Raw genomic sequence first — 10,718 nt, forward strand, 5'->3', positions numbered from 1 at the left:
CCAGGATGGTCTCGATCTCCTGACCTCGTGATCCACCCGTCTCGGCCTCCCAAAGTGCTGGGATTACAGGCTTGAGCCACCGTGCCCGGCCCTGAATAGATACTTTTTCAAAGATAATATACAAATGGCTAACAAACACATTCAAAAGATGCTCAACATCACTAATCATCAGAGATATGCAAATCAAAACCACAATGAGTTATCACCTCATGCTCATTACAGTAGATACCATCTAAAAAATAACAAAAAATAACAAGTGTTGGTGAGAATGTGTAGAAGTTAGAACCTCTCTGCAATGTTGGTAGGTAATCTTGGTAGGCAAAATGGTACAATTGCTATAGAAAATAGTTTGGCTGTTTCTCCCAAAATTAAAAATAGAACTACCATACAATCTAGCAATCTCACTTCTAGATATATATTTAAAAGAAACTATCAATAGAGTAAACAGCCTACAAATGGGAGAAAATATTCACAAACTATGCTTCTGACAAAGGTCTAATATCGAGAATTTACAAGGAACTTAAATCAACAAACAAAAAACAAATAATCCCATTAAAAGGACATGAACAGACACTTCTCAAAAGAAGACATAAAAGCAGCCAAAAAAACACAAAAAAATGTTCATCATCACTAATCATCAGAGAAATGCAAATCAAAATCACAATGAGAAACCATCTCACATCAGTGAGAATGGCCAACAGAAAACCAAATACTGCATGTTCTCACATACAAACGGGAGTTGAACATGGAGGACCCAAGGACATAAAATGCGAACAATTGACACTGCAAACTACTAGAGTGGGAAGGGAAGTGGATATGGTTCAAAAAACTACCTATTGGGTACTAGGCTCATTATCTTAGTGAAATATACCCATGTAACACACCTGTACATGCACCCCCTGTATCTAAAATAAAAGAAATATAAAATAATTTTAAAAATTAAAAGAACTAAAAACAGGGTTTCAAAGAGATATGTGCACACTCATGTTCATAGCAGCACTATTCACAATAGCCAAGAGGTGAATGTAATCCAAATGTCCATCAATGGATGAATAAATAAACAAAATGTGGCAAATACATACAATGGAATACTATGCTGTCTTGATAAGGAAGGAAATCTTGTCACATGCTAGAACATGGATGAACCTTGAAGATATTATGCCAAGCGAAAGAAGCCAGTTGCAAAAAGACAAGTAGTGTGTGATTCCACTTAGTTGAACTACCTAAAGTAGATACTTTATATAGAGAAAGTAGAATAGTGGTTACCAGCAGCTGAGGAAGGGGGCAAAGGGGAGTTGTTTAATGGATATAGAGTTTCAGATCTGCAAGATGAAAAACTTCTAGGGATCTGTTTCACAACAATGTAAATATATTTAATACTACTGAACTGTACACTTAAAAGTGCTTAAGATAGTAGGTGTTATATGTTTTTATCACAATAAAGAAAATTTTAAAATAATAAAATATATAAAGAAATCCAAATCATCTGTTTGCTGAATAGAGAGAGAAAAGAAATGAAAGGGGAGTAGGTACTTTCCTTTAGTGTAAGTGGGTAAGTTTTCATTTCCGATGAATTGCACAAATGCCAGTTCCACAGAGAGAGAACAAAGGGTTAAAACCTTGGACATGAGGCCCAGAGCTTTTTAAAATCCAAATCAGACACTACAATTCATCATAAAAGCCAAAGTGTTAGATCCTTTACCTTTAGAATCTTGTCACCCACATTTTCAGAGAAGGAAGAATCCTGCTCACAGTAAGAATTGATTCCACTCCAGGGAATCAACAGGAATAAGTTGTGCCAGTTTGGGTTCTTCATGCAAATAACTGAGAAAGACACTAGCAACTTTAAGGGAAAGAAATTATGGAGGTATCATAGGGAGTTGGCAAGACTCCACGTCAAAACTAGAGGACCAGTTTAGAAAACAGAAGGAATTTCCCTATCTGGGTAGCCAAGAATACACTCATGTCACACCCCAGATCAGCTCCATAAGGACACCAGCCACAGCTATGGTTGGCCCCATCCCCCCTGGACACTCACTGCCACAAACAACCTCCCACTGACCCTGTATTTCTACATCATCCCCTTAATGTTCAAATTCTGGGGTAGAAAAAAACTGATTGGTCATGCCAGGGAGATTCCATTCAGTGGGGAACTCCTTCCAAAAGGCAAGAAATTCAACTGCTAAATGAGAGAGAGGGCAATTGTCCACACTGGTTACCAAGTAGCTTAGCAGCTGTTTACTCTATGTCTCACATGCCTAGCTCATCCAGGTTAAAATAAAGTAATAAATTTCTAATTCCAGGAAACAGAATAAGAATGTACAAGCTTTCTGGATCGTGTCACTCGCAATGTGGTAGGTTTCCACAGGTTAACCAACCAGATGAGACCAGTCAGAAACTATCACTAGATAAAGCAAGGTGTACAGAAGCAGGTGAGATGAACAAGGCCTGTGGTTAGTTGCCCTTTAATGCTTGTGTCAAAGTCAAATTTACCTAACCTTGATAAGAGCCGACACTGTCTCAAAACTCTCGCCAGAACAGACTATGATGACAGTGCGTACGCCAATAACTGTCGTGACCACCACCACAGGACTAACACTGTTCAAGCAGAGAAGATGCCATTTACCTGGCACAGTCTAATCAATATATAATATAAACCTCTAGCCAGCTCCCAGATAGTCTACTTGAAAAAATTTCCACAGACTCCAAAGGGCAAAGATACATAGAGAGCTAGAAGTCATAAAAAGATAAAAATAAGGTGAGTCAGGTTAACTGTATTTTACATTATATTATTTTATTCATTCAATATATTCCTCTATTCAAACAGCACTGAACATTTCTGCTTTTATGATAATAGAACAAAGATGTCTCTACCTCCTTTTTCTCAATAAGTCAACAAAACAACAAAGATTTTCAAAATAGAGCTAGGAGATTCAATCTAAAGGCCTGAACCACAAAATAAGCAGTAAGTGGGAAGAGAAATGGTGAAAGATCTTAGAAAAAAGAGAATGGTCAAAACTCAATGTCTGCAGAAGTACTATCAACAAGAAGCAACCTGTAGGGCTCCAGAAAAGGTCAGGAACTGGAGGCATCATCTATTGTGAAGGTACGGTGAGTGGGCAAAAGCAGAAAACAGAAAAATTGAAAGTCTGTATAAGCAGCAGTTAGATCCCAGGATGCCTCACTCTCCTCGAAGGGGCTAGAAGATATTAATACATTATTAATAAACATGGCTTCAGGGAAGCAAAAAAAATGTATACACATGGGCACTGAAGAGAGACTGAAAACAGGGATAGGAAATGAAAATCTGCATGCTAGAGAGTGAGACCTTCCATTTCCCTCACTCTACAGATCCAGAACTCCAGTAGCCAGGCAGAGATTCCCAAAGTAGGAGACTCAAAGGCCATTCTCTGGAAAAATTAAACCATCATCTGAGAAAAGACCTACTGAGAAAAGATACTACTATCAATATTTGCAATGAGAATGCTAACAGGCTACTGAGTCATCCCACAGGGAAACAAGCCTGCATTCATATAAGACACATACGCAGCTTCTAGTGAGCTTCCTAGTCTCACCTCTTACATGAACAAAAGACAAGGATCAACATACATCTAAGGAAACCCACCCCACCTGAGAAAAATAACCAAAACAAAGTGAAAAAAAAAATCAGTGAAAACAGGAACAACACAGTAACAGAAGAAAACTTCAAATAAATCACATTTAATATCTTTAATTAAGATCTTATATTTATTTAGTAGAAATACAACATTATTAAAAAGAATCACAGAGCAAGAAATGGGGAGAAAAGGACAAAATTCATTGAAAGGATTTTTTACTTTCTCAAAAGATCAAAATCAAATAGGTGGACATTAGAAAAAAAGATTAAACTATTAGAAAATCCATGTAAGAAAGAAATCCAATATCTCAATTAATAGGCATCAAGACAAAGGGGAACCAAGGAAAAAGTAGGGAGAAAATTTTCAGGAAAAATAATATAAGAACACACGATAATCAGCAATACACAGAAATTCTTTTTTTTTTTTTTTTTTTTTTTTTTTTTTTTTTTGAGACGGAGTCTCGCTCTGTCACGCCCAGGCTGGAGTGCAGTGGCCGGATCTCAGCTCACTGAAGCTCCGCCTCCCGGGTTCACGCATTCTCGACCCTGCCTCAGCCTCCCGAGTAGCTGGGACTACAGGCGCCCGCCACCACCTCGCCCGCTAGTTTTTTTTGTATTTTTAGTAGAGAACGGGGTTTCCAACCATGGTTAGCCAGGATGGTCTTGGATTCCTGACCTCGATGTCCAGCCCGTCTCGGCCGAGTGCTGGGATTACAGGCTTGAGCCACCGCGCCCGGCCACAGAATTTCTTAAAAGGCATACTGAGCACTCAGCACAATGAATGAAAAATAGCTCATACCATAGTAATTCACCAAAAGATGTGGTGAATACATATATGAATAAGAGATTAAAATTTTCATAGAAAAAACTGACAAAACATATAAACAATCAAGGAAAACGGCATTAGACATCTCAATTGTAGCACTGAAAACTAGGGGACACTGAATCAATATCATCAAAATCCTTTCCAACCTAGAATTCTGTACCCAGAAACTACCACTAAACCCTAAGACTAGAAAACCATTTTCATAGCCTCGAAGTCTGAGGGACAGAAAACTGCTAAATTTTTGTTTTAAGCCTTCTAGCACTATTTGACTTACAGCTTTATTTTATTTTGAACTGTATAGTTTGCAAACATTTTCAGCTATTACTTCATTTAGGTCTGCAGGCACAAGAGTACATTTCATAACCTTGCTAATCATGAATAAAATACACCCTTGGTTACCACACACTTCTCTCAATAAAATATAAAATAATGATATTAAAACCCCATAAAATAACAATCTTCATTTTATATGATAATATGCTTAAGAAATGCTTTTGAAACTATCACAAAGTAAGACAGATATTATCCCTTGCTTAAAGATAAGAAAACTTGGGTTTTAAAAAAGATAAGTAACTTTCCAAAGCTGTCCCAGCCGACATAAGGCAGCACTAGAACTCAAAGTTATGTCTAACGCCATGTTCAGGATTATCGTCAGGATGCTACAGGTAAGAATTCTCTGTATAATCTACACACGGCTTTATGTTGCAACTCCTCATTCTCCATTATGCACTGGGGGAAGGGATTATTTTCCTTGAAGCCACCAAAGGCTCTCTGTTATTCCTTTCCTCCATGCCTAGCTATTTATTTCATCTCAAGCACCTCAGCTCTGTGGCTCCTTCTTCTTTAGACCGTCCTTAAATAACTATAGTACAGGTCCAAAAATAAACACTGACTTAGACACTCAGAGATATGGAAAAAGGCAAATCCTAACTTACTCTTTAGACAGAAGTTTCTTAACTATTTTTCTTAACCTAAGGAGTAAGAAAGTAGGTAAATAGATGAAAGTGACTTCTTTATCTTCTCCTGTGCTACATGCAGCAGGAAAGCACCTGATATATGTTCATATATGAGGTGCACTGATAGTCTTAATCATCCCTCTGGCTCATTATCATAAGAAATGGAACTCTGGTTTACAATCAGCTATTAGCAGTTATTTATACCATAAAGGGATATTCAAAGATAATTATTCCCCTCTACTACTCTGCCCCCTAAAATGTATTAATCAAAAAATAATTTGATTAATAATTTAATAATAAAATGATTATTTTTAATGCTTCAAAATTTAGAACAGAATACACACATACATACATGCATACAAACACACACACAGAGCTTCCCTTCCTACTCCTGTTCCCAAAGCAAAGACAGAGCTCAGACTGACAGACACATGTGCACTCACATTCACATACCACACAGCTCTTGCACATACACACACAGTCCACGACCTCAGACTCACATCCCTTCTCAACTTCACCCTCTGTTAGACTTGCGGACCTGAATGGGCATTGGGTGAAGAAATCACAGTCTTCACTGGAAAAACCCACTTGAACTCTAAGTGACATGTGTTTTGAATAATAAAAGAAATAGTATGATAACAATCTAGCCACTTACTCCACAGTATCGGTCGCCATTAAATATCTGAGGGGGCAGGGGGTTGCCCTGAGTGGGTTTCTTTTCCGGGGGGACATTTTTGTACATCCACTGCCTCTGTTCTTCTGACATTGTGATATCCACCTCCTCAAACTCTATCTTGTTGGCTTCCAGAAATCTAACCACATCTTGCTGCTTCTTCTTTATCTAAAGAGAGAAGACAAACAAATAAGTAGAAATCCTTATCTGAAACAGTAGGTATATACTTCCAAACTGAACTAGATTTATGTCATTGATACATAAAAAGAGGTGATTTATGTAGGTGTCACACACTGTCCACTCACTAGATACCCAGTGGAGGACTTGGCCAGTCCCAACACAGTTGTTTCTTTGATGTTGTTCTGTTTTGAGATGGAGTCTCTACGCTGCCCAAGCTGGTCTCAAACTCCTAGGCTCCAGCAATCTACCCACCTCAGCCTCCCAAAATGCTGGGATTGCAGGTATGAGCCACCGCACCCGGCCACTAACACAGTCATTTCTTCAACCTAGACTGCCCAGAACTCTGGAGCACAATTCAGGTGGCTTGGAAAGAATGGACTATGAGATGAGAGAGTGACTTAGTTCTCAGTGGGCCATAACCACTCCCCATCCCACCCCCAACCCCACCCTCACCCTTGCAAGAAGTTGACATTTATAGTCATAAAAGCTCCCTTTGCCCAAAACCATCTGAAAACCATGTATAGCCTATCTGAGATGTCGACATTTCATGGATTCATGACAGCAGCAACATTTTTATTCCCCTCAGCAGCCTTCTTCAGAAATTCCACAGCTGTAGCCACTACCATGAAAGCATCCTTTCATCAATTCACAGGAGAAAAATGTTCTTCACTTCTAACGTGAGAGTAAACAACGAATATCATCTTACTTTGAACTCTGTTTCTTAACCCTTTTCATTCCTCTTTCACTTTTCCTTCTTCAGTCACTAGGGGTCAGATGTGCTCTTGAGGAGCTGCAAATCCATCTGCAGTTTTCAAAATGTTGCCTACACATATTAACTGGCCGGGCGCGGTGGCTCAAGCCTGTAATCCCAGCACTTTGGGAGGCCGAGACGGACGGATCACGAGGTCAGGACATCGAGACCATCCTGGCTAACACGGTGAAACCCCGTCTCTACTAAAAAAAAAAAAAAAAATACAAAAAACTAGCCGGGCGAGGTGGCGGGCGCCTGTAGTCCCAGCTACTTGGGAGGCTGAGGCAGGAAAATGGCGTAAACCCAGGAGGCGGAGCTTGCAGGGAGCTGAGATCTGGCCACTGCACTCCAGCCTGGGCGACAGAGCGAGACTCCATCTCAAAACAAAAACAAAAACAAAAAAAAAGAGTACATATTAACTAATTGAAATGGAAAACAGTAGTCTCTCCTTATCCATGGGGACACATTCCAAGACCCCAGAAGACACCGGAAATGGCAGATAGTGCCAAACCAATATATATATGCTCTATTTTTTCAATCTGATGACCAGGAGGCATGTCCAGGTTTGTGCTTTAAAGAGATCACTTTAACACTATGGAGCTTACAAAGAAAAAAAAGAGAAGCTCTGTATGTACTGTTAATGCTGTTATGAAAAGCTCTCCAAGACATATTAGTAGGTTAAACAGAAAAACAAGGAGCAGAACTATATGTAGACTAAGGTCACTTTTTAAAAAAGTGGAGAAAAATAAGAACACATTTATATTTGCTTGTATTTATATTGTTTTAAAAAATTCTTGAAGGTCATATAAGAAACTAACAGAAGCGGTTATCCAACGGCTGGGGGAGCAGGAATTGGGTAAGGACACAAAGTGGGAGCAAGAGTTTTACTTTAAAATGTTTTGAATATTATAATAAATGTGTTAATATTCAAAAGAGTAAACAGAAGAAATGTATTGCAATGAGAGAGAGGGAACCCTAGCTTCCACAGAACAGCTTGGAGGATGGCAGTACATACCACAGAGTTGCCCTGTTTTATACAAATCACGTTTTCCCAATGTGACATGAAGCAGAACTCAAAGCATTTTCTTGAGTCACTGGCTTCCATAATTCACTTATAAGAAAGGGCAGATGCTTAAAAAGAAGAAATGAAAAAAACAAAACAGTTAAAACCTTAGAAAATTAGCTAGTACTATAGCAAATCACCCAAATAACAAGGTAGGAGAAACTTAACCCAGAGAAGGAAATTTTCAAGTGGATGTTTGTGACATTAGCATCAGGAAGGAAGATGTGTCACACTACCACAGCCTGTTTGTCAGGTGTGCAGAGGTGAACATGACCTGGAACTGGGAGCACTCAACCTAGTGTGGCGGAGGCAGGCTGTTCAGGAAGCAGGAACTTAGAGGAAGACACCGGCCAGCCTACTAGGTGGGGCCCAGGTAACAGAGAGGCTTCCCATGAGGCAACAGGAAGCCATCAAGGGCACTTCATGTGCTGGGCTTAATTCCAGAGTCCAAATAACCATAACATACACAATCATTTCCTTCACACAATGAATTTTTTATTATCCTCACACTTCAACTCTTCTGAAATGAAATGCATCTTACAATCAATATCAAAAGGAATTTCCTAAGCAAATAGAAGAGAAGTAAATTGTGGGCCAACAGTCACTGCTTTCATATGTCATTTTTTTTGTTTGTTTGTTTTGTTTTGTTTTGAGACAGAGTTTCGCTCTTGTTGCACAGACTGGAATGCAAAGGCACAATCTCGGCTCACTGCAACCTCCACCTCCCGGATTCAAGTGATTCTCCTGCCTCAGCCTCCAGTATGTGCCACCACGCATGGCTAATTTTTGTATTTTCAGTAGAGATGGCGTTTCTCCATGTTGGTCAGGCTGATCTCGAACTCCCGACCTGAGGTGATCCGCCCGCCTCGGCCTCCCAAAGTGCTGCGATTATAGGCATAAGCCACTGTGCCTGGCCTCATCTTATGTCATTTTATCCATTGTTGGAAGTTACCTTCAACTCACCTGGTTTTTTTTTTAATTTACTTAAACACCTTTGAAAGCAAAACAATGGTAGTTATTTACCCAGTAACCAATCTCCCTCTCTTTCTAAATACAGAAGCCTAGTTTTACTTAGAAAAGCAATGTGCTCGGCTACAAAATCATGTTCACCCAAACACCTCTACTGTTAGAGGGAATCACATGATACAGTTCTGACCAATGAGATGTGAGGCAGACAGTCCTTAGGAAGGCTTCACTTCAATGAAAGAAAACATAAAGCAGACTTTTGCCCTTCTCTAGTCTCCTTACTTGCAGAAATGCAGATATGGTGCCTGGAGGTGCAGAAATCATTTCACAAATGTGAAAACAAACACCATAAGTACGTGAAAATACTATATGCTAAGGATGGTCAAGCAGAAAGATAGTAGCCTGGGTCCTTAATGACATTTTGTAGCTGCCACCCTGGTCTCTTCATGCACAACCTATTCTACACCTTTCTGTATTAGACAAATAAACCTTTAATAAGTTAAGCCACTCTTCATCCAGTTTTCTATAGCCTGCACCCAAATGCAATTCTTAATTGCTACTTAAAATGACTTCAGAAATACTGTATTATGATGAAGGATTGAAAATAAAAGCTATTACTGCACAGTAGAGCCTGGCAATAAAAGCTGTAAGACATAAACTTAATATATGTGAGTGAATATTTATCACTGGATAAACAGAGGAATTTTCTTAATCTACTCCACAGAGCAACAGTCAACATGTTGGAACTAGAACAGGCAGGTTATCTAAAAGGATGAAGAGTGCATTTCACCTTAACATTCAAACACTACTATACACCATACAAAGCAATTAAAGGGAACACAGAATCTCTTGCATTAGATTGGGAGTAGGCAAAATATGGCCCAAGGCCCAAATCCAGCCCACTGACCATTTTTGTGTGGCCAGCAGCCAAAAATTGTCTTTATATTTTAAACAGCTGGGGAAAAAATCAAAAGAATAATAGTATTCCATGACATGTAAAAGTTATATGAAATATAAACACCAGTGTCCATAAACAAAGCTGTATGGGAACACAGCAACACCCATTCACTCATATATTGTCTATGTCTGCTTTCTCCCTACGATGGCAGAGTTGAGAAGTTGCAACAGAGACTGTGTGGTCCCCCAGTACCTAAAATATTGACTAGCTGCCCTTTATAGAAAAGGCTTGCCAACCTTTGAGCTAGATCACAAATCTTCATTTCTAGGTCAAAGTTCCCTTTCTCAGTGAGCCTTCCTTTGACCACCTGATTTTACACTTTTACCAGCTACCCCAGAACTCTCTACTCCCCCTTCACTGCTGTATTTTTCACCACAGCACTCGGCATCTGACAGACTGTATAGATTATGTATTTGTTTGTCCATCTCCCCCACTAGAATATAAATCCCCTGGTTGGGTGCAGTGGGTCACTCCTGTAATCTCAGCACTTTGGAAGGCTGAAGCAAGTGAATCACCTGAGGTCAGGAGTTTGAGACCAGCCTGACCAACATGGTGAAACCCTATCTCTACTAAAAATACAAAAATTAGCCAGGCGTGGTGCCGCATGCCTGTAATCCCAGCTACTTGTGAGGCTGAGGCAGGAGAATCACTTGAACTTGGTTGCAGTAAGCGGAGATCGCGCCATTGCACTCTGGCCTGGGCAACAAGAGTGAACTCTGTCTCAAAAAA

General features: G+C 39.6%; 1 protein-coding gene and 1 long non-coding RNA gene across 6 annotated transcripts in view; one reads left to right on the forward strand and one right to left on the reverse strand.

The window, feature by feature from the left end:
* The window catches only part of LOC108539527 (uncharacterized), a 139,046-nt gene that overhangs the window by 95,068 nt on the left and 33,260 nt on the right, over positions 1-10,718 (forward strand). The gene's annotated exons all lie outside the window — the stretch shown is intronic.
* Positions 1-10,718, reverse strand: part of SH3BGRL2 (SH3 domain binding glutamate rich protein like 2) — a 64,857-nt gene that overhangs the window by 17,946 nt on the left and 36,193 nt on the right. For 2 of the 4 annotated variants that reach the window (XM_017888260.1, XM_017888274.1), the window contains exons 3-4: positions 8,018-8,133; positions 6,054-6,239 (exon numbers count right to left, since the gene is read on the reverse strand). In XM_017888260.1, the coding sequence (XP_017743749.1) occupies positions 6,054-6,239; positions 8,018-8,107 (276 nt within the window). In that variant the 5' untranslated portion in view covers positions 8,108-8,133. The remainder of the gene's footprint in view (positions 1-6,053; positions 6,240-8,017; positions 8,134-10,718) is intronic. The other 2 variants (XM_017888280.1, XM_017888266.1) reach the window with 1 other exon arrangement.

The sequence above is a fragment of the Rhinopithecus bieti genome, unplaced genomic scaffold (genome assembly GCF_001698545.2).
Source record: "Rhinopithecus bieti isolate Rb0 unplaced genomic scaffold, ASM169854v2 scaffold_1714, whole genome shotgun sequence".
NCBI classification, from domain to species: Eukaryota; Metazoa; Chordata; class Mammalia; order Primates; family Cercopithecidae; genus Rhinopithecus; species Rhinopithecus bieti.